The sequence below is a fragment of the Hesperophylax consimilis genome, chromosome 22 (genome assembly GCF_061612785.1).
Source record: "Hesperophylax consimilis isolate HC1 chromosome 22, BYU_Hcon_1.0, whole genome shotgun sequence".
Lineage (NCBI taxonomy): Eukaryota > Metazoa > Arthropoda > Insecta > Trichoptera > Limnephilidae > Hesperophylax > Hesperophylax consimilis.
In genome coordinates, this window is record NC_142857.1 from 22112077 (window position 1) to 22137204 (window position 25128).

At 34.7% G+C, this 25128-nt stretch overlaps 2 protein-coding genes across 3 annotated transcripts in view; one reads left to right on the forward strand and one right to left on the reverse strand.

Annotated features, from left to right (window-relative positions):
* Nucleotides 1-25128, forward strand: part of Smr (nuclear receptor corepressor smrter) — a 608275-nt gene that overhangs the window by 27458 nt on the left and 555689 nt on the right. The gene's annotated exons all lie outside the window — the stretch shown is intronic.
* Nucleotides 17570-21113, reverse strand: LOC149413245 (uncharacterized). Its single transcript, XM_089645219.1, has 6 exons — nucleotides 21088-21113; nucleotides 20078-20193; nucleotides 18817-18941; nucleotides 18493-18645; nucleotides 18229-18381; nucleotides 17570-18126 (listed from the first exon to the last, which is right to left on the reverse strand). Exons 2-6 carry the CDS (start codon nucleotides 20179-20181, stop codon nucleotides 17996-17998), a joined length of 666 nt encoding a protein of 221 aa, XP_089501345.1. The 5' UTR covers nucleotides 20182-20193; nucleotides 21088-21113; the 3' UTR covers nucleotides 17570-17995.

Consider the following 25128-nt stretch of genomic DNA (forward strand, 5'->3'; position numbering starts at 1 on the left):
GAACAGTTTCGGGCGTTCAACAGGGATCACCCTTGGGTCCTGAGGTAATATTAGAAAAACTACGTAACATAAATAATATCCCACATAGATATTACTGTTTCCATTTAAATTAATAAACTATGGCTGTCCGCCATGATTACTATTATTCTATTTTGAGAATATTGTGAACAATTTTGACTGTTGCATATCGAACTATTACAAAACCGCTGTTGCTGTCTCGTTGTTGACTTAAGGTTATTGTGTTGGTGGCTGTTGATATTATTTGTCAGCTCCGTCTCCGCGTTGACCTTCACAGAAATCAATGGATGTCATTGGTCCCCCGTTCTTTTTGTCAAATGTGTCATTATTTTATCACGCCATCTTGAATATTTGGTTCATCACACAGAATTTAATTAAATATGATGTGCATACAATTTATTTTCAAGTTTATTATTATTTTATCACGCCATCTTGAATATTCGGTTCATCACACAGATGAATTTAACTAAATATGTGCATACAATTTATTTTCAAGTTTATATTAAGTGCTGCGTTTAAATTATTATAAACAGAAAAGATTTTTTTTAATTCGTACCCTCAGTAAAAATAGTTTTCCATTGCCTATTTAATTTTCCCACTCAATGAGCAGACACCACGTTGTGGCTTCAGTTGTATGACGCAATCAAGTGTTTGCGCCGAGATAACGAGAGACATGTGATGTATCAGCGGGAATATTATATATGTATTATTCACCGATATATAATACACTAGATTGGTTTTGTTGTTATAATCTGACTATACATAATCTTATCAAATTTCCACAAAGAGCAAAGCAACTTTCGAAGCTATACTAGAAAGGATTAGACCTTGTTAATCCGGTTAAAAACGGGATTGCAGACCGTTTCCTGATAAACTGTTAGTAAATTAGTAATAATATCGTAACATGTGTTCATGCACTTGGGTTTGTCTCGAAACTATACAATGACGAAATTGGAAAATGGTTTTTTTTATGAACATCGTGATAAGTCATCGGTATTTTACTAAAAGTTTATCTTTGATAGAAACCTATCAATTCATTCTTCAAGGGTCTGTAATCCCGTTTTCAACCGGATAAGGAATAATTTTAATAGATTCTTAATAAATTAGCAATATTTTTTATCAGTAATTTTCCTTCGATGGGTGGAGACAGAATTGAACAACACGGTCTAATACCGTGAAGAACTATTCATTTATTTCTTCATGTTCTCCATAAAAAGATTATACACCAATATGTATTACAGAGTGGATAACAAATTTGAGGTATATGGAAGATCGTTAGAGTCGCTCCGTTCTGATAGGCGCAAGTCTTCGCTTTCGGGCATAAAAAAGTGCGTGGGATCTTCCACAAGTGTTCTTGTGTTAGACACATATCTTTCAAAATAAGGTTGATTTAGTATATTAATTAGAGATTAACATAAAAATTTGTTTACCTAAAAATATTTTTCGTCGGGATTCTTTAGGTCTTGAAATCAAGCACACCTGTTAAGAACAACGATGGGTATAGGAATGAATAGTATATATATTCCCTCATATGCAGGTAACGCACAAACCTTCATTGTATTCTTTTCAGTGTGAATAGCAAAAAGATGCACGGAGAAAACTTACCGATATAAAAAAAACTGTTAATACAAATAAAAGTTGTCTCGTAAAATATTAAAATTTATTTAACAACCGTTAAAAACAAAATAATTAAAAATCTGATCAAATTATTGGTTTTCCTGTATAAAACGGGACTGCAGGCCCTTAACGGATGAATTGACAAGGTTCCTATCAAAGTATCGGTTAAAAGTGAATATTTTATCGGGACGGCGGAATACGAGTTTATTTATACAGGGTGTATCGGCACTAACCCGACAAACTTTAACCAGCTATTCCTTAGCACATTTGTAGTAAAAAATGTTTTGGGCACTTCGCTGTCCGGTAGCATTTTTTTTCAATTAAAAACAAAAAAAAAAAAATTTCCGCACTACATCACTGTCATTGGCTTTGCTTTTCGTGTTCAACAGCTGTTATAAGCAAGTATGTCGAAAAGCGTCTTCGCTCTTTCGCACACACTAAATAATAATAGTTAAAAATGAGACGAATGGTGCCGTGCCATTTCTTTGTGATTGTCAAAGTGCGCCAATATAGGTACACACGTGCATTATTCAATGGAATTCGAATAAAATATTTGCCAGATGGGTTTTCAAACTTTGACAAAGGATAAAACAGTGGTGACATGTGGTGAAAATATGAATAGTAAATTTTTTATTAAAAAAAACCTTACCGGACAGCAAAGTGCAGATAAGATTTTTTACTCCAAATATGCTAAGGAATAGCTGGTTAAAGTTTGTCGGGTACGTGCCGATACACCCTGTATATTGATATACTGATGCATTCCGTCATGATATTTATTAGGAAAAGAACACGTGTTTTCGATATATTCTGAATTACTTATATTTTATCAGGAAATTGTCATGCTACTTTTTTAACAGGATCGTTTTTCTCCGTGTGGGTTTGCGTACTTGTAAGAAAGTAAGTTTGAGAGATGGGAGAGCTGATAAGGTCCTTGGTATAAGGATGAATGCAGGCATTATAACGCTGAATGCGAGAAGCCATGATAAGGACATTGACAGAATACTGTATTCAGTAGTCCCTAATTAGAAATTGTCAAAGGGAAACGCGACTAGCAGTCTGCAAAGGGGTGCTGCTGAACACCGTTATGAATGTCAGAAGAGAGATTGAATTATATTGAATTCAGTAGAAATGAGATACCCAATACGTTTGCATGATTAAACCAATTTAAAGCGAATCACAAGGCCGATGGAAGCATAAGAAAGGAGTGTAAAGGTTTTCATAGTTTTAGCTGACGAAAAGTAATATGGTATCAGTTTCCATTTGATACTACCAGAAAGCTCAAATTTATACCATTACCGATAACCGGTAGGGTCATGTAGTGTATTCAATATCCATGGTCGTATATTATTATTATTTTCGTGATATCCAACGCATTACACACTGGGACTCATAAATTACACGCGTAGAACTTACTACGACGCATATTATTAATATGTCATAGGTACCTCATACCCCAATCCTATGAGTCATTACTCATTATATTATTTATATCGTGTTATATGATAGGGATCGCAAAATATTGATTGCTTTTCTGGTATATCCCTCGTCACAGCGTATGGGAAAGTATCATGCAATGTATATTGTTTTTTGATGATTATTAATTTGCATTTTCCTAAATCGTGTTCGTATGGTTCCAAGTAAACCGTTCGTTGTACTCCTGTTAGCCACTAGCGGGATATTTACAGGCGAACATGACGTCGCAGGCCGAGGGACGAGCACGTCTGCACGCATTGTGCTATATATAAAGAGAGTCTACATTCCTTGCACTATAATAATAATAATAATTGGATAATTTGTAGAGCGCCGTTTTTGTGAAAAATCACCTCAAGGGCGCTATCAGTGTGAATATTGTTCCCGTACGGGAAGTAGGAAGGGGTGTGGCGGCTGTCGATTTCACCCGAATCCTTCCGACCGCGTACGAACTCAACTAACGAGTCGAGTCCGCGTCAATGCTCCACGAATTTTTGACATTAATAAGTCAATTTACACGACTAAAACAAAAAGGTTATACCATTGCTTGCCCTATATTTTCTAGTGCGACTTGTACAATATCCCATTGTGCGTGTAGGCATTTTGAAGTTATAGCCGGAGACCTGCGCCCGTCGAGCGCTTGTAACCGACTGATGCCGGTGATATTTTACAGTGGAAAATGAAGCCTCAGGCACATAACGCTATATTTTGCGCGCATAATTTATGCGTTTCATATAGTATTATATGTTGGGGTTACACACTACGCTATATATAATCGAGAGAGGGTTAGATGAATCGGGGGACTGCCGCGGAATATCATTTCTTTGTATGGGATCTGTCACTTTGCAGTTGACAGCCGCGTAATTCGCACAAAGCTGGCTCTATCTATATACCGTGGATCTGTCGGACATGCACACAGAAATGCACGTCGCTCGCCTGTGACGATGCTCAATAGATGATTAATTTAAAAATATTTCCCGTCATTAGCAATTCCCAGCCAAGCGAGTTTGCGATGTCTACAGAAAATGTAATGAAATTTAACGCACTTCCAAATGATTACGTTAATATTAATTATTTCAATAAATCGAAACCATTTTACTGTTTCACAAACAAGAGGTTTCACGAACCCGGCGCCATCGGTCTGTCACGCTTTATTTTAACGGCTTTATTTAATTAAAGGAAAATAGAACGTCAACCGGCGCAAACCTTCTTGGCTGGCTTATTATTTTAGTGCCATACACATTTTCAGAACAATAAATTGGCAACCCGGTCATATTAAATTGGACTAAATCGAGTAGTCCTAACGAGGGGTGAGGCTCTCGACTAGAAAGCTAAAGGTCGGGGTTTCGAATCCCGACGTGCGCAAGTAAATTTTATTTGTGTTATGTCACAAATTACTCAAAATAATATATATAGTATATTTACTTTCAGTCTCACAACACATCCCAATTGTGTATGCCATAGTCTCACTGGCTCCGGGTGGTTGGGAGCAGCAGTTGTGCGGTTTCACATAAAAAAATAATGTCTATATTGTCCTTCGATTTCTTGTCCAGGTCACGCGAACATGTCTGTTTTAAACGTAATTCACAGTTGTTGGCGTAACTCGTAACGGACTTTGTATATTTGTTTATTGTGAATCAGCAGTTATTAGCCGAGTTTAAACATGTTTTTTTTCGACGTCTTTTTTTCTTGTTGAATAATATAAAACTTTAGTTCCAACCACAGACATATGATTTATATATATATTATATACTATTCATTCAAAAGCAGATTTTACTTTTAAGAACTAAATGGTGATATTATAATGCGAGATGCCTATATACTGTCAGATTGATTTATTGACGAATCACAGTCAGCTTTACCCTCTTCGTTCTTCAACAGTTGATTTTACCCCTCACCCTTAAGTTCTAGTCTATTAATATTCATATGTCTATGGTTCCAACAAACAATACGACGAACAATTTCATTTTAAGACATGGAACTTAAACTCCCTTAGAACACCTTAGAAATAACAATCTGAAAATAGTTAACCTAGAAATTCCTAACAAATTTTACGATGCTCGATAGCATTTATAGAGATAACGATCAATTGCATCCATGAACCTAAAAAGCCCTGGACACAGCATTACTGCGATTTCGTATGAATGGCATTGAAGTCAAATCTAAGGTAAGGGAAAATTGTCTGGCCATCTTGTATGACAAACTTTTTAAATGATTTGTACGCAAAGCGTTTATAATGAAGTGTTTTAATTTTATTTTTGTATTGTTAATGCAATTACAACGGCTTAAGGCAAACCTTAATGCTAAATCACTATTTTGATTAATCTTTATAACGAATTGCTATACATTATGAATACCAAAAAATATGCTTTAGATAAATTGAAGGTTTTTCTATCGTTTCGTTTGAGTAGAATACAAATAAAAAAATAAGTTACTCAATAAAAAATATAAATGTAAACTATTAAAAATTTTTTTTCAATAGAAATGTATGAACGCGTAAAGGAAACAACTTTTCTTGACTCCGTTTGTCAAGCGATTTTAATGTCTATTACCTACAATATAAGGTATACCAAGAATATACACATTTTGGCTTGTAGCTTCCTCTTAAGCTATTTTTGGATGTTTAATGGGACATAGTCGATTTTTGCATTTTTCATACATTTTCCCCCCCCTCACTCCATCACCCCGCGGCTTCAAAGTATCTTCGAATAGCTCTGTCCATTTACTTTTAGGTTTATGATTGCGTCACAGTATTTTTATGCTGTTCGTTTTTAAATACTTCGATTTGAAAATCACTTTTGTTTTCGGTAATGAACAAATGCAAATCATGTAAGCGGAAATGATCCCACCTCTCGACATCCGAAACGAACTGAAACCAAAGAGATGACAATGCACTCTGTCACATATTGGTGACAATCTCGTGCACGTGGAAATTGGATGACATTCTAGCAGTTAATATACGAAATAAATGTCGGTCCTATCCGATCGGTATTTGGCGAGGTTGGTAGAGTTGTCGACTCCAGTTCCTGGATATTTTTTAAATATTATAGAATTTTTATCTTATTAAATTTTTTTTTCAGTTAAAATCTGCCTAACTATAATGTTTGTTTCTTTCCGGAAACGTATATACATAATGTTAAATTTAAATTACATTTCAGAGCTATCTTATTTATGCATACCCTTCCTATAATAAAATAACATTGGTCTTGTACATACCTACGGGGGTAAAATGCGCTAACTTCGGGTAAAAAAAGAAAAGAAAAAAAAAAGATAAATAACTTTTTCGAAATTCCAACTTTTTAGGGTAGTTTTTAGGTAAAAAAAACGTCGTATTATTTGTAGGGGTTAATGAATATTCTTTTAAGAAAAAATGTTTGAAGATATTATTTGGTAAAAATGTTTAATTGTTTGTATAGGAAAAAAAATATTCTTATATGGAAAAATATTTTGGTATGAGAATTTTTTTTACTTCTACCATCTTGTAGAATCACCTCCCGAAGACATCCTGTATATATGGAAAGTCGATGAAGTTCAAGAAATTTCAGCATCATAATATCACTTCTGCAAATAGATTTTTTCTTCTACAACCGTCGTGTTTTGGTTTTAGTTCACATAATATTATTACTAATGAGGAGATTTCTCAAACAAGTCACGTAATTGCTCGGGTATCGACTAGAATGTTTTGTTTTTCTTCAATTATTTGTTTTATGAAATTTTCAATAATATTACGCAATTTCTGAAATATTTAACGACGAATATGAATATGAAGTACTTTTTATCCTGTGTGGGTCAATGCTCTTTTGAAGATATACAAATAGTTAATAAAAGACCAGAATAATACAGATAAAGTAAAAACTAAAATTTTGGAATATTATTGTGGCCCAAAGTTGGATCCTTGTTTAACACCATTTTTAACTTCTTTCGCCACATTATTATAATTTTTTTGTATTTTTCCACCCCATTTCAAAGGTGCCGGCAAACGAACCTTTTTGGTTATTTACTTTTGGTAGCGGGCAAGTGGCGAACAGAGACGCACATATATTATGTGCGAGAAGGAAGATTTGGCCCGGAAATATTGTCAATATTTAAACGCAGACTGAATTTTTATATATTAAGGCGATGCACTACGTCGTGTAATATTTTGAATCGAACCGCTATCAATAACACCTTACGTAGATGGCGATAAGGTTTAAATTCCCGCTTCACACCATCCACCTGTTTTGATTTATGCAAGAAAAAAACATGGCCAAAAATGCCATAAATAACTTAATTTGCCACATTATACAATAAAACCATAACCGAAAATGGGTTCGTAAGTAGGAGATTTTGAACTTTAAAGCAGTTTTCATAGGCCTGTACATAATTTTTTTCTGGGCTTATATAAAAAGACTTATCTAAAAAATACCCGATTATTTCAAAGGCCAGGATGTATTCTACTCGCAGTATTTAATTAAAGCATCTGAAACATTTCTAGGCGACCAAAATTTCAAACCAAAAACATTTGATTTTAAATTACTACGTTGTGCATCGCCTTAAGATTAATATAAAACTTTATGTAGGTATTGCCCATTACTGACAAAGCTAGAAGCTGTATCGTGTCTTCTCAGACGTTATTTTTCATAACCACAAATTTACAATAACATCTAAGGAAATTGTTTCGTTTAATGATCCCTTTACTCCAAAAGTGTAGAGCACATTATATATACAGTGTAATTTGAATGTGGAAACGGGTGATTTTCTGTATTATTCAGGACTATGAAAAGTTCACACCTCAAAGACCGTTTAAAATTAAAGTTAATATCTAGAAGCATTGGCTGTAATTTAATTTTAAACTTCGAACTTTAATTCGGAAGAAACCTCATTTTGGGATAAACTGCCGCAGAACGACGAGATTATTCCAAATTTTAGAGTCTAAAATATCCGAGGACTTAATTAGAACTATGTGATTAATGGCTTTTAATTTTAATAATTTATACAAACTATAATATTGAAAATGGTACGTACCTCTTTTTTTCAAAATAAATGCTGCAACTTTATATTCTTCAATTTACGACTGTGTCTTCGTCAGGGCAAATACAGGAGTGTCCGGGGGGTAAAGTGTGCTAACTTCGGGAGGTGATTCTCTACATGATGGTAGAAGTAAAAACAATTCTCATACCAAAATATTTTTCTATATAGATAATAATATTTATTTTCCTATACAAACAATTAAACATTTTTACCAAAGAATACCTTAAAACATTTGAATGTCGTAAAATGTTATTTTACTTTTTTACTTTTAAAATCATGCAGAATAACCCCCCGAAGTAAGCGCACTTTACCCCCGGACACCCTGTATATATCGTTAAAATATAACGATACTCTCAGTATTGCCCCGGTGAAAGACCACCATTCATAATGGAAACGTTGCTTGTAATGGCTTTAGCCGTGTTTTGCAATAATATCCTGAATAGCCAGGTACTTTCCCATATTTCTGTACCCCCGCTTCCTGCAGCCTCACAATATACCGCAATAATTGGGGATTCCGTGGTACCACCGGGTGATTTCAGGTGCTCTGTAAAATCATAATGTTCTATTACAAATTTACTGATTTCCATTTTATACCTTTCCTCATACGATGGGCAAAAATGATTTAATGTGTCATTGAAAACCTGCAATTACCCGTAAAAATTCCTCTGGTTTTCCATTTTCCACGGTTCATTTAATTCCGCGTAACGGTTGTAAAGTGGTATAGGGAGGGAGAGGTTCGTGGTAAATCATGTGACCGTTATGTACTACGCCAGAACATACTGGAGGGTTGCAGATGTAGATTGTACGTGTGGGGGTAGTCCTAATAGCGTAGAACCGATCAATATACGATATTATCGAGTACGGCGATGGGGCGATTTACAAGCATGATGACTAGGAAATTTTATTTAATTTGATATCGTACAAGTTCCGGTCGTTCTAGAATGCCAATTACTGTTCTACAGTCCCAATAGTTCTGGAGTTTCTACAGTCGTAATTGTCTTACATTTCCAATTGTGAGTCCCAAAAGTCCGGAGTGGAAATATGGCATTCCTATTTTATTTTATTTATATCCAATTTATTAAAATATTGCCAACTTCGTAAAATTCATCGGAGGCATTTAAATAATTTATAAGCAAATAAATACTGTGTTAAGCATTAGGTGATTAGGTAATCTATTTGATTTGTTTGTCTTCTTGTCAATACACACACGTCCTATGTGTAATCTCCTGGATTATCGATTAAATTTCTTTCAAATTTTCTGGACTGGACTTCACACAGTACAAACAACACTCTATGTTTGAACTAGAGAGAACTTGACCTCTGTTAACTCTAGATCAGAGGAGGGGAACCTTTTTTGCCATCGGGGGCCATAGATTTAGGTGGTTGGGGAAGGGGGAAGTCCTCGATATATTATTATAACCTCATTTTCCAAAGTACCGATTTTATTTAATAAGAATTCTTCGAATAAAAAATGAAATGTCGTGAGTCTACTATTAGAAATTATAATTACTCTCGGAACGCGAGAATGGTTTCCCTCGAGTTGCGTCTACAGATGAGTCCGGAAATCGAATTTTAAGTTGCGTTCAAAACACAAGTCTTAAAGTAATCTGCACGATCTTAAATAATCGTTACACGTGGAAGCAAATAGTTTTCTTTAGAATTTTGCAGGATATGATGTGAAACTAGTTTGAATTTCCACTCTGAACATACCAACTTTGGAAGTTCGTCGGAACATTCCTCCAAAATGCGTCAACAGATGAATACGCAACTGTAATTTTAACACATCATTCGGAAGACAAAACAGCTATAACTATAGATTGAATTTAAATAAAATAAATAACTTCGTAAACACCACTATTTAATCAAAAAGGATGTACTGTTGTTTACAATTTTATCGATTTTATTTCAATTGAAATCACGCCAGAAAGTAATTTGCAATTATTGATGAAGTTAAGATTGATCCTTTTTTCGAGTCCCCAGTTTCAATTAAAACATAAATATAGTTTCCTCTGATTTTTGCAGCGCACAGTCAGCATCTTGGATTTTATAACTGCACTTCGAATAGCATAATGTTTTCATTCAAAATGCGTCAGTAGATCAATCCACAATTGAAATTTAAACGTTACATTCTGAACACAAAACTGGTTTTAACTTAAGAGTTAATCCTTCTGCGAGTTCTCAACTTTCATTAAAACAACACCCAGAACCCGAAAATGGTTTTCTCCGATTTTTGAAGCACATAAACTGCAACTTGAATTTTAAAGAGTGGTTTCCTTCTCAAATGCGTCTGCTGATGAATCCACTGCTGTAATTTTATCTGTCCCCAGTTTAATTAGAATTACACTCATAATTTCATATTACACATTTAATATCTTATAAGTGAAATAAGTATAAATTAAAATAAAATTTAAAATGGGTGTTATTTGTCTAAACTGCTTTCTAGTAACTTAAATGCATACTTGTCAGCTATGTTATACCTTTCTAGGGGTTTTTAAAATGTATCTGAGACACCGTGAAAGAAAACCGTTCTCGCGTTCTGGAAGCAATTTTTATACTACCTTTTTGTCGTCAGCAAGCCGCACCGAAAGTGCTCGTGGGCTGCAGGTTCCCCACCCCTGCTCTAGATAGACAAATAATCTTCAGTAAGGGAAAAAAAACGATGTTGATATTAATATTGGTTTATAATGCTCTCTTATCGTGTTTAAACAGCATTCTCTGTGTAATTATTAGATTTAGCAGGTCAAAAACACGACTGAACGTATCTTTAATCAGTTTACTCCTAAATAGTTCTGATAGCATTAGAAGGGTTAAGTGTACGTAAAGGCACGCGATGTTTTGAGATTTATGACATATTTAACAAAATACAAGAACAACTAACTAACTAATCATCACGCCGTTTTCCGCAGGGGTAGACAGAGAAGACGGACCACCAAACTACCCTGTCTTGGCACACACTCCTGGCCTCTTTCACATTCATACATATTCTTCTATTATTTGTACCCTTGACCAAGGCCCGACTCGAGTACCCTTCCTCGGGCGTACCCGACTTTTTCTACTCATTAGTGACTCTACTCACGCATTCCACGAACGGGTTTGAATAGTTTTTTTAACTCTTCAGGTCTCTATTTCCGCTTTGCAATAAAATCCAAATATGTAAATGGAATATTTCTGAACGTATCCGAAAACTGCAACTGAAAAATGTGACCTCACTTTTTTGTCGTTTAATGTGAAAATAATTAATAAAAAATTCTGAAGGTCTCGTTTTTTTTCAAACTGCGGTCGGAACCTTCAGTCTCATAAAGGTGCCCATTTTAATTCTACTGTGGTTCACTTCTAGATTTGAATATAAAGCGTGGTGTTGTTTTCTTTCGAACACCATTTAAATCATATTTCTCATCACAACAGTAATGGAGCTACAGCGATTTATGTGAGATCATATGAATTGTTTCCAAAAGCAAACAAATTAAAAGAGCATAGGGACTGTTCCACAAATGTCTACACTTGTGACGCATTCATACTTATGTGCATTTTGTAGTTATAAAATCAGTTATATCATTCAATTTCAGCATTATAATGAACTTAATTCTCATAATCTTTCCAGTATTTTTCTAGTTTTTATCAAATGCAGCATCGATGACTACAATGAGTCATTTCGTTTGATTTGACGTCTTCTCTTGTGACTATGACTAAAGCAGCATAATATTCCTAGTCATTTCAAAATTAATTCTATCCACAGTCTCATCGCAGCTGTGTAGTTATCACGTTACAAACATCATTATGTATTCAGTAGATCTGGTTGGTACTGTTGCTAGTGGTAAGTTATTGTTACTCACATCCTCTGTTGATGTTTGTATTTCGGTACAATTTATCGGAATTCTTTTGGCATGGTAATCGGAACACAAGTGCGGGAGGATGTGTGTAGTACTTTTATTATTGTAGGATTTTCTATTGTCGGCTCAGCGCTGGCAATACATCGCACTGTGCACTGGTTCTGTTTGCTGTGTGGATGAAAATCTATATTGCATTGGTTGCTTCCAAAAGTAATCGGGCTTTACGAGCGACCAATGCGTTATTCCCATGTTCACGTTCTGTAAACAAATGATTTTAAAATCGTTTTACATGGATGAAATATTGAGAGTTATCGTAGCAATCTCGGCTATAGTATAGTAGTTCATATTATAATTACACCACCCTTGATTTATGGCATCGGAGCAAGTAACTGGCAGATAATGTAGGGAAGTAGACTGAATGTTGTAGAAATGCAATCTCAGTGCTAAAACCATGTGTACCTGTGCAGTGGCGTAGCTAGGTAACCAAGGGCCCTGGGGCAAATTAAAAAAATGGGGCCCCACTGCTATGTAAACTGATTAGGTTTTATCAAATAAAATTATGAAATATACAAACACTTTAAAAATGCTAAGCTACTTAAGCTCTTTTTTGTGCACTACAGACTGCAGGGCAGGTAGTAAAAATATTAAACAGTAACAACATAAATTACAATTAATACTTGGTGTAGGTTTGGCTAATAAAACGAAATAGAGAAGATTAAAGGGTTTATTATATAAAGGTCGTGCCTACCAACTGACTAAATAACAATTATATTTACAATTTTTTCCTAGCTTTAGTTTTCGCAAAAGTATCAATGACTTCGTTTAAATCCAGGCTTGATGCGGTTTTGTTTTCAATTGCTATTAGCGATAAATGTGTTTGGCCCATCTTATTTCTTAAATATTTTTTTTATTATTTTTAATTTGCTAAATGACCTTTCAGCTGCTGCAGAAGTGACAGGAATTGTAAAGAATAATAACATTGCTGTAAATACTTCCGTTAGGTCGCATTCTAGCACTCCATATTTACTCATTATTTCCTTACATAATTGGTGAACAGTCCATGCATGAGTTATTTGAGGTAAAACTAGATGGTGAATATTAATAAATTGAAGTGAAAAACAAGGGCCTATTATATCTGAATATTTTTGAACACAACCAAAAACGTTTAACTGGCCCATATTTAGAACACGAAAAGTAGTACGATTTTGAAAAACACCTATTGTTCTGGTTGATGTCTGTTGGAAAAGGTCCTGAAGGCTGTAAAGGCCCCATATCAAGAATTTGACGTTTTTCGTTATCACTTAATATTTGGTTCGTGAAGTTTCCCAAGTCATAAGAAGATTTGTCGTACACATTTTCGAAAAATGTAGAGGTCTGTGGTTCTTCCAAACCCTCCGCTCTTATGTGTGTCATGCAAACATCATCCACGTTCACATGATCGGCGGCGGAGGTATCTCCAACTGCAATAATTGTCGAATCTTCTTCAGTAGGCTTCTCAACCAACACTGCAGTTACCACATTATTTGAGTCACTATCAATAGAAATATTTTGGCCAGATGTACTTGCAGAAGGCTGACTAAAAAACTTGTCAATTTTGGGCAATTTTTGTTTACTATCTTCTCTTTCTTGGCGTTGTTTGCGTTTAAATGCACCACTGGGTTTCTTCTTTTTATCCATATTTTAATGCGCTACAAATGTCGTTGGGGAATGACGCACATATCACTATCACTGCCAACCTACAGAAAGAATTTATTCCCAAGGCATAACTTTTGAATTTCTCTCTACTAAGTTGTCATGATTAAAGTGGGGTTGCAAGTTGCAACCTGTCATATTTATTTTGAAAATGGGAGAAATTTCCAAAAGTTCAGTTCGATCGAGATTTCTGGTAAGGATTCGAGGGCCCCCTGAGCTTGAGGGCCCCCTGAGCTTGAGGGCCCCGGGGCACTGCCCCGCGTAGCCCCTAGGTAGCTACGCCGCTGTACCTGTGCAGTGGTCACTATTAACACTTTCGGACCGCGTGTATATTTGAAAATACATAGATATCAGAATTTTTTCCTCATTATCTGGAGCGAATAAAAATTGGCGGTTTTCATTTTCCGATTTCTGGTATAAATGGCTTTACGCGCGACTTTTTTGCAATTGGAAATATCCTAGCTAGTCTTCCAGGCGGTAGCCATTTTTAAATACATCCATTTGAATTTCACTTTTGTTTTCGTTAATGAATGAATGCAAATCTTGGAAGTGAAAATTAGCATCATCAGATCGGGCGGAAAATCGACTCGTTGTCCATTCTATCAACTTTTGGTATCAATCACGTGGATCAAGATCGAGCGGAAAATCGACTCGTTGTCCATTCTATCAACTTTTGGTATCAATCACGTGGATCAAGATCGAGCGGAAAATCGACTCGTTGTCCATTCTATCAACTTTTGGTATCAATCACGTGGATCAGATCGAGCGGAAAATCTACTCGTTGTCCATTCTATCAACTTTTGGTATCAATCACGTGGATCAGATCGAGCGGAAAATCGACTCGTTGTCCATTCTACCAACTTTTGGTATCAATCACGTGGATCAGATCGAGCGGAAAAACGACTCGTTGTCCATTCTATCAACTTTTGGTATCAATCACGTGGATCAGATCGAGCGGAAAAACGACTCGTTGTCCATTCTATCAACTTTTGGTATCAATCACATGGATCAGATCGAGCGGAAAATCGACTCGTCCATTCTATCAACTTTTGGTATCAATCACGTGGATATAAACGCATTTCTTTCGGATGAAATTACAGCAGTTAATATATGTAATAACTAACTAACCATCACGCCGTTTCCCGCAGGGGTAGGCAGAGAGGACGGACAGCCAAACAACTCGGTCTCGGCACACATTTCTTGCCTCATTCACAGTCATATATCGTATCATACATACTCTTCTATTATTCTGACTCTTGACATGGCCCAACTCGAGTATCTGATTCACTTGATCGTGCCACGTCTTCCCCGGGCGTCCCCGACTGCTACCATTCGCTCTACATGACCAAACCATCTTCCCTTCCCTTTCTTAATCGGAATTATTACGCTTACATCAGCCTAGCATTCTTTGCGGATCTCCACATTTCTCACACGATCACACATGGTTTTACCACACATACGCCTCAGGGATCTCATTTAAACAGCATTCAATCTATTTTCATCCTTTCTCTGCCAGTTCCATGCCTCACTTCCATACATCAGGGTAGGTACCAGCACTCCATTGTGGACTGCTATATTATATATGAAATAAATGTCGGTTTTATCCGCTCGGCATATGGTAAGGTCGGTAGCGTGGTTGACTCCGGTCTCTGAGAAGAAAGGTTCAATCCTCAGTCAAACGTAAAAAGTATTACAGATGTTCTGTTATATTTTTGTTTTTAAGATTTCCAATATTGTACCAATGTTTTTTTTCCTTATTTTTATTAACATGTATTGAGCTTGAGCGTTGATTGAGGAACTGTACTGCAGGTTACCCGTTCACGTAACAGACATCATTCATTCAGTCGGCAATGTGATCATCGAGGTATTAATGACTTCACCGGCCATTATGAGCGCTCGTATGTCAGTAGCGCCAAAGCACAAATCGGCAGTAATTAAAATTTGCTTGTAAGGTTTCCTCGGCAAGGCTCCGCTGAACTCCGCTCGGCGTGACGTCAATTCAATCATTTAATGCCCGGTGACTAAAACGGCTTCCCTCTTCTGTTTGTTAAAGCTTACGTACTTTCTCTTTTCTGTGATCCTGGTCAACAGGATTGCAGAGGTTTTTGGTTGATGGACCAAATAATGCAAAGTTATCCAAATTAATGAAATGCTCTCTTGTCCACTGCTGGCAAAATGTCTGATAGATGAAGTTCACCCCTGTCCAGGTTTTTGATAATGCAATCGATTTCAAGTTTTTGGCTGCAGTACAAAATTCACCGGTGTCAGAAGTATTTGATAATGGATAAAATCCACTGGCGTCGATGTTTCCAATAGAAGAATTCATTCAATAGAATGTATTAATGTTCCCCTGTTTGTGTTCTTGATAGATACGTGCTACTATTCTTTGTAGAGTTGGTGGCATGGTTTTGTGACTTCGCTAGAATAAATAAAAAATACGCTGAATACTCTGACGAAAAATGATTTTTGCATAGATTTATTTGCTTTCGCGTCCTTGTGGCACTCGTATTAATGCATAAATCCATACATGTAATGATTTAGAATATTATAATAATAAGATGCAAATATCGTATTATTATTCAATTTAACAATATATCTAGAAAAAAGGTATTTTTCGCTCGAATTATAATCTTGTCTGCCCAGAGTTCAAAATCAAGTTAAATTATTCGCTTTCCGGTTAAAAACGGGACTGGAGGTCTGTATCGAATGAATTGACAAATTTCGTAACTATCAGTAAAGCACAAATATTTTATGAGGAAGTCGGAACACGTGTTCTTAAAAATAATAATATTTTAAGATATATTCTGAATGACTAATATTTTATTAAGAAATGGTTACATCTTAACAGTATCTTGATAAAAAAGCCGTACTCATTTTTCTCCGTGTAAATTTTGTCATTTGTTTTATTCAGGTGACGGCTGAGATGTCGCATTGCCTCTTGTCTGCATATTACTTGTAAATGCAAACTGTTTAAAATTTGGCTGAACGCAATCTTTGAATTAATTAGCCATGAACTTTTGTGGTTAGTTTAAGTTAGATGGCACTTTGGACATTCACTTTCCAAAAATGACACCGGAAGTTCCCTTTCCAGGATTACTTCGGAGTAGAATTCTGGCAGAACGCCGTTTGTTTTACTAATTTTCAGTGGTGTTTGTCCAGTACCTACCCATTTGTTGAAGTTGATCTATTTTTGTAAAGGATATTTTACGGCCATCGCTTGGACTAGAAGTAATTTCCAAAAAACAACCTAACCTAACCCAACCTCCAATATATGTATTTAACCTCCTTAAATGTTTGTTTGAGGTTGTCTATTAGTTTGCGATGAATTATTAAAAAAATCAATTCAACTGATGTTGCTTTAAAAAAATGTAGATTATTTTAATTATTACTTTGGTCACTATTCGACCTTAATAATAGAAGATCGATTTAACGCGAAAAATATATTTTTTTAACTTTTTAATACAAAATAAATAAAACAATAATAAATGTGCTTTTAAAAACCAATTTATTTTAAATATTACTCCAACCAGTTTTGCTTTGCTTAAGCTTATGGATAAATAAATAAAAAACTAGACAAAAAATACATCGAGTGAGCATATTTATAAGTAAAGGAGAGACGAAATATAATACAAAACAAATGAACATTGAGAGAGAGATATGATAACATCTAAAAGAATGGCACAACATATAAAATGAAATAGACTGAATACAGAAAGCCAAAGGAAGAAGGAATAGGGCTAGTGAAATTTTTATTTGTTACTTTACTTTAATTGATACGATTTCCAATTTAGTGAACAGGTGAATTCTGCATTTAAGAGTTAATTTAATTTAATTTCTACTCAGATATGTACGTATAGCGCCGTTTATGTAATAAATTCAATATCATTTTTTACTAAAAAAACAGGTCATACCTGTCTTTTTTAGTAAAAGTGATAAAAAATGATTTACAAAATATGTTATTGACTCCCGGAATCATGACGTAGATATGAATATATCAGCAATACAAGATCAAAATTATCTCCTTACTAATCAACGTATTTTAAATTTTACACAACAGATATGTAATCATTTATCTTACGTTATCAGTTTTTTTTTGTTTTTTTTGTTTTTTTTGTTTTTGGGGAACAAATAACAAAAATACTTTTGGCCGTGAAAATCTTAAATCATACGTTATCAGTTGTTTAAAATTTAGTAAGGTCCATAGAGTTTAGTTATACATGTATTGTTCGAATAACCTTCCACCCTTGGGCCTTTAGAACCGCCTCCGATGATTAAGCATTTGAATTTTTTAAGAACGTGAATAGTTGCATTCAGAACAAGAAAGGGGATTTTATAAATTTCTCTTTTGTGAAGATGAACTAGTCGGAACATGAAAAAGGTATTTCCGTAGTATGGGTGCGCGAGAAGTGCAGTTCTAACATTGATTTACTATTACAGAAGTAGTTACAACGGGAACAATAGAATCCAGGCTTCAGGTCTGTCAATAATTCTGAAAAAAAATATGAAAAAAGCTTAATAAGTAAGCTTAAAAAGCTTAATCACGTAAAAGCGCAAAAAATTGTATTTCGTCATTGTTAATTTATTTTTTTACCTGCTGTCTGAGTAATTCTTTCAGAGTGGTGTGAGAATTCCTTTTTAACATCCAGGTCTACTTCAATTTCCATGTTATAAGGAATTCTTACTCCATCTTCTTCTCCGGGTCCTGGTTCTGTTTTGAAGGTAACTGTCTCCCCATGAATGCTACCTAGAGAAGCAAAACAACAATACGTGCATTGATATGCCGAGACGAAGAGAGCATTAAATTCAAAAAGCCCAAAAAAATAATAGAGCACGAATTGTGATTTTGCTTGTTTACCTGCTGTCTCAGTAATTCTTTCAGGGCACTCTAAGAATTCCTGCTTAATATCCAGTAGGTCGACGTTAATTTCCGTATAAGGGATTCCCCCTTCATCTCCTTCTCGAGGTCTTGGTTCTACCTTAAAGGTAATAGTGTCCAAATGAATGGTACCTGGAGATGCAAAATAACAATACATTCTAAATTACTGTCGTCCCCTAGGGTGAATGATCATTTACCCTTGAGCAACATAAAGGTGTTTTGTTAATGTTAATTTTTGTCAATGAAATAATGATTTTCTTCATAAATTGTATTTTTATTAGTATCTTGCATTCACTTTCTCACCACTGTTCGTCATCGCCGCGGGGTCCGGAGCAGGCCAGTTTTGATTTAGATGGTCAGATGTAGAGGGAAATGCCTTGTCATCTGGACATTTTTTAACTTCATTGCTGCGCCAGAGTTGACAGTGACTAAAATGATAATATATACCGTAAAATTCAGGAAGATGTGTAGAACCACGAAACATATCTATGATAGATAGGCTGATGGCAAGATAAATCGTTTTTAGAAGTTGCAAGTTAAGAAAGTTTCTTATGGTTCTGAAGAATTGTATTGTTTTCTTATTTTATTTGCAATCATGATTTGTAGATTCCGTTGATGGTGAGTCCGAGGTATTTATTTCATATGTGAAGTTAGTGTGCTTTCGTTGGAGTTCGTACAGGTATATATTCTCAGAAAATCATTATGATGTTGGCCTGAATATTGATGCTTGGTGTGACGTATTTAGAATTATCGATGTTAAGGGAAAGCATGTTTATATCTAGCAGTTTTTTTTTCGGGACTAAATATTCTTTTGATTTTTTTTTTAAATCCATCTGGTGGCCAAGTGTTGGAAAAGACAGTATCGTCAGCAAAGCTAACAATTTTCCCCTGAATATCAAGCTTGCAAAAGTTGTTTTAATTTACAGTGAGAATATAGTCGATACCAATACGCTTCCTTGTGGAATACCAAAGTCAGTTGAGCACTGATAGCTACGTATGTTTTGTATTTTCACTTGTTGTTTGCGTCCATTAAGATAGCTTTTAAAGAACTTTAGATCTTTGCCCATAATACCTATTTTTATTATTTATTAGTTACATAGGGCACTTTCCTAAAACGTTGCGAAGAAAATATAGACAAATAAATTGTTGCATGTAGTATATTTGTATTTACTCAGTATTGTAAATGCGAACCGTCGAGCGGACTTGAATACGTACAATCGTAGTTAGAATATAGAGATTTGGATAGGTACAATCTTAGAGCATGCATTTGGTACAATATATATCTTCTGTAATAAAAAATTCAGCCTGTGTATGTTTGTTCTCGCAAGACTCGAAAGTAGACAACAGATATCGCTAAAAATTTCAAAGTTTGTTCTTATTAGTGCCAGGAGTGTTTAGATGTAATCCTTGAGGCATATTTGTTGTCTAACTTTGTATGCAAGTGTCAAATAGGTTTATCAGGAGAGGATACAAAGCAAATGTCATCATTATCGTGCGTAAGGTAGTTAGTAATAGTTTCATAAGCAAATACAAGTGAACTTTCAAAAATTTCATAAGTACCTACCTTAATTCCTCACCGCCATGGTGCTGTTTTATTGAGTTTAGACTCAATCTGCGATTCACTCTCTTCCCAGAATACTGGTGCTTTTTATAAAGTGCACGCTTCATTGCTTCACAAACCTGCGCTATACAAATCTTATGTTATTATTAATTCCTTGTAGGCACACAAAATAGTTACTTGTTACTTAGATATTTGTTTATGGTGGTTAAACGTTAAACAATGTATAACATTCGCTTTCATAGATGGCACTAATTAAAATATTTAAAAAAAACGCTTTTGCACGTTATTCTAATATTGAAATGAATTTTTTGTTGGATATTTTGCACATATGGGATTCAAATACAAATAAATAGTTTATTATAAAAACTCAATTGTGTTGGTGATTTCATCCAATATTGTATTTGTATTCCTTTCTTGAAAGAATTGAGTTTTTATGCGGATAAAACTAATTATTCATATACATATTACGTATGTACACCCGCCAACAATATTGAAATGAATTTTTTGTTGGATATTTTGCTATTTTAATATTGAAATGAATTTTTTGTTGGATATTTTGCACATATGGGATTCAAATACAAATAAATAGTTTATTATAAAAACTCAATTGTGTTGGTGATTTCATCCAATATTGTATTTGTATTCCTTTCTTGAAAGAATTGAGTTTTTATGCGGATAAAACTAATTATTCATATACATATTACGTATGTACACCCGCCAACAATATTGAAATGAATTTTTTGTTGGATATTTTGCACATATGGGATTCAAATACAAATAAATAGTTTATTATAAAAACTCAATTGTGTTGGTGATTTCATCCAATATTGTATTTGTATTCCTTTCTTGAAAGAATTGAGTTTTTATGCGGATAAAACTAATTATTCATATACATATTACGTATGTACACCCGCCAACAAACAATTCACCTTGAGATTTTAAACATTACGTGCAAAAAGTGGTTTTTTAATATTTTAATAAGCACCACAGGGCAGATTATTTGTGGTACGTACCTTAAATACGTCCTCTCAGACCGAAGGCCGAAAGATATCTGAGTTGAAAGTAGCGAGTAAGCGAGACCGCTACATTCGACTGGTTTGCCCAGTAGGTTTTCAAAAAACACGTGGGAAGGGATCGATCAATAAGCTTGACTAAGGAAAGGTCGGTAGGACGGCCGAGCCTTTCGACGTGGTGGCTTTAGTTAGTACCTAGAACGGCCAGACGTTAGTATAGTGCTCACGTAATGCTATTCCGTTCTTTAACAGACAAGTGAAAAATTATATATCGGGACCGCTTACACACGTTACATAGTAGCAGTATATCCCATTCTTATGTACGTACAAGCCAAGAGAATGTATAATGTTTGTGTTTCGACTATTTTACAACAATTAAATAGGTATTGGCGGAAACCTTATTTTTATTACTATTTTTTGGTACTAAAATAAATAAAGTATTATCTATTGTCTACGAATAACTCATGCAAACGTAATATATTGTTTTAAAATGGTCTCCGTTTTACCTTAAAATTGGTGTCATATCAACTTATAGGCTAAAGCATCATACATGCATCGAATCTAAAATCTAAAAAATTACTATAATAATTTGAAAAGGTAATCTCAAACAAAGTATGTATAATTGAACAACCGTATATTTTTTGTAACTCCACACAGGGGGAGGCCCCGAGGAAAATAATTTCACTCAGGGCCTGTGTCTACCTTTCGGGATGCTGGGTGGAGAGCCTTTTTTAGAAGGAAGGAGTGAACCGCCGTGGTCAGGAGGTAAGGCTACGAATATGGAGGTCGAGCGGTTCATAAGTAATAATGAGCATAAATAAATTGTTCAATTAATTCATTAAAAATAATATATTGTACCTACCTATTATATTTGCTTATTACCATTCAAACTTGAAATGGCTTTAACCGTGTTTGGTGACTAGACTTGAATAGCCAGATCCTTCTCATATATGATTTAAGATTTTCACGGCCAAAAGCATTTTTGTTATTTGTTTTTGGGGTGTATTACCACATCTAACAACACATCAAATAACACATCTGCCCTGATGATGGACACTGCAATGCTGTCCGAAACGTTGGCTAAAGAAGGAGTTAGCGCAACACGGTATAACACCCCAAAAACAAATTTAAAAAAAGATCCTTCTCATATTCATCTTCCCCATCGCCACCCCTCCCCCTCTACCTTCAGCCTCAAAACTACTGGTGGTGCCATAGTCTCACTGGCTCCAGACGGTTTGTAGCAGTTTGTAAATTTGGACTTCTGAGTTACTCTCGTAAAACAATCAATTTTAAAAGGACCTATAATATGTATTGTAGGGAATTTTAAACATATCCTCTCGATTTTTCAAGGTCATTCTGATTATTTTGGAGTTCCAATTTGTGCACTCTATTATTGGCGTCCCGTACATTTATCACAGACCTCTCATACTAGATGACGTACATTGTATTCCATAATGTTTTGTTTATTTATAATTTAAACTGATGACCTAATTTGTAACGCAGTCGTATTTCAAGGTCATTCCCACAAACAAAGTTTATCAATCTAAGACTAACCAATTTAATGGTCGTACCATTTATTATGCTTTTCGATTCGCCAATAAATATGCACTTGATAGTTTCATGGTCATTCTTTACCAAACTATTAATTGTTATTGTTTGTATGAAATAGCTATTCAATTTGGGAGGCAGGCATGGGCACAGCCGCCCCGGGAACCATTTATTGGATAACCAACACCCCTGCCATACTACCAAGGGTTTACTACGTTTGGTGACTTAGCAGGGGTGACCGGGTTCGTGGGTTGAGGTTTGTCTAGGTCTTGGCGGCGAATTCATTAGCCCACCTACTGCGTGGCGGGCCGGATCGAAAAAGACTGGTTGCTCTAAACCTTCTGACTTCTCCAGCCGGGATATATATTTTTAACTTGGGTTCCTATTTTTAAGAAGACATGGCACTATCAGGTAAACCAAAGTGTGTACTTGAGTCAGGTCATTTCAATAGTCAGAAAAACAGAAATGTATGTATGACATAATTATAATACTATAACTTCAAGTGCACTTTGCAACAAACTTCAAAATTATGATTTTTGTTTAACCCTTTTCCGTCATGTTCAAAAATTACTCCCAAAGAAAAGTAAAAGTTTTCGCTTATGGCGATGCACTACGTCGTGTAATATTTTAAATAGAGCCACTATCAATAATAACCCTTACGTAGATGGCGATAAGGTTTAACACCATCCGCCTGTTTTGATTTATGCAAGAAAAAAACATGGCCAAAAAGTGCCTTTTATTTTATTTTGTGGATGTTCAGGCATAAATATTTAATTTTCTTTCGATCATTTTATAAATAACTTAATTTGCCACATTATACAATAAAATCATAACCAAAAATGGGTTCGTAAGTAGGAGATTTTGAACTTTAAAGCAGTTTTCATAGGCCTTATACATTATTTTTTTCTGGGCTTATAAAAAGACTCATCTAAAAAATACTCGATTATTTCAAAGGCCAAGATGTATTCTACTCGCAGTATTTAATTAAAGCATCTGAAACATTTCTAGGCGACCAAATTTTCAAATCAAATTTTTTGCATTACTACGTATGGCATCGCCTTAACCCTTTCCGAACGAACCCCGCGCAGTGCACGGCAAGCATAAATTTAGACAGAATGGTTGCATCCCCGCGCACTGCGCGGAAAATATCAAACTTTTTAAATACTCTTTTCAAGAAATCACGAGCAATTTTTTCTCAATTATGATTAAATCCGGTGTGAAAAATACTCGATAATGCAAATTATCCAATATTAATGTCAGCTTTATTCGAAAATATGTATTTTCCCAATATTATTTGAATCTAATATTTTGTCTCTTGTTCACTCGTAAGAGAGTTATTGAGCATTCAACACTCAAAGTATACGGTTACCGTCCTGTCTAAATCTTGAGACAAATATTATTTTCTGCGTTAATTAAAAATAATGTGATAGTGTTTTATTTTCATAAATCGCAGTGCGACCTACATAAGTTTTGTTTTGTTTATTTTGTTTTGTTTTTCGATTTAAAAAAAAAAAACATACCACCATTTTCTAGATTACAGTGTCAATTTTAGATTACCTTTTTTAATCATATTGTTAACCATTATAACGTGTGTACTTATTGTAATTATTTAGTACTAACACGTTTATTTATTTATTATTGGGCTTTTACAATGATAATATTATAGCATAATATACTTACCACGCTAACTGAAGAACGCTTGAAATTAAAAATAATCATTTCCAAAATATATTATGATTACTTAGCTGCTTAATTATATGCATAGATTATGATAACTCGTTATTTAAATTTACTAAAAAGTGCTGAATTAATTTGGCTCTAAATGTATCATAATTTAAAACGAAAATATCAGTGACATATATTAATTCATTGCCAAGGCTATGAATTCTTTCCATGATGTAATTGAACACAAAGTTATTGTCGTGAAAAAATATGTTTCATCTTGAATCTAGACAACAAACTTATAGCGTCAGGGCAGTAACGTATTGAGTTAACAATTTTATACAATGAAAGAAAATCAAATATTTTCCCCTTTCAGATAGTTTCGATAAATTGAGTTTTCTTCGTAAATTCACATAATTGATTTCATGTATTACTTGGAAAACCGATTATACAACTAATAAAGCGTAAAAAATGTGTTTTTTTTTTAAATTTGTAAGCAATGGGAGTTAAAATGAAGAATTACGAGTATATTCTACCTGACTTCTAACCAGAGATGTGTATAATAACTTTATGATTTTTAGGTTAAGTCGTTTGCGATTTTGAGAATAAATCCAAGCATTTGTAATCCTCTACTGGTAGTGGTTATAATATGATTCAAGAAGCATAATTTGGAGTCAAAGATAACTCCAAGGTCGTTGAATTCACAGACCTATATAGATGTATAGACTTAGATTAATGAAATTTATTTATCGGCATTTTTCTACGTTTCGTTTTAAATGCTTTCTTGAAATGTCTCGATTAATCGACGATTCTTGGTGCGTTTCACAGACA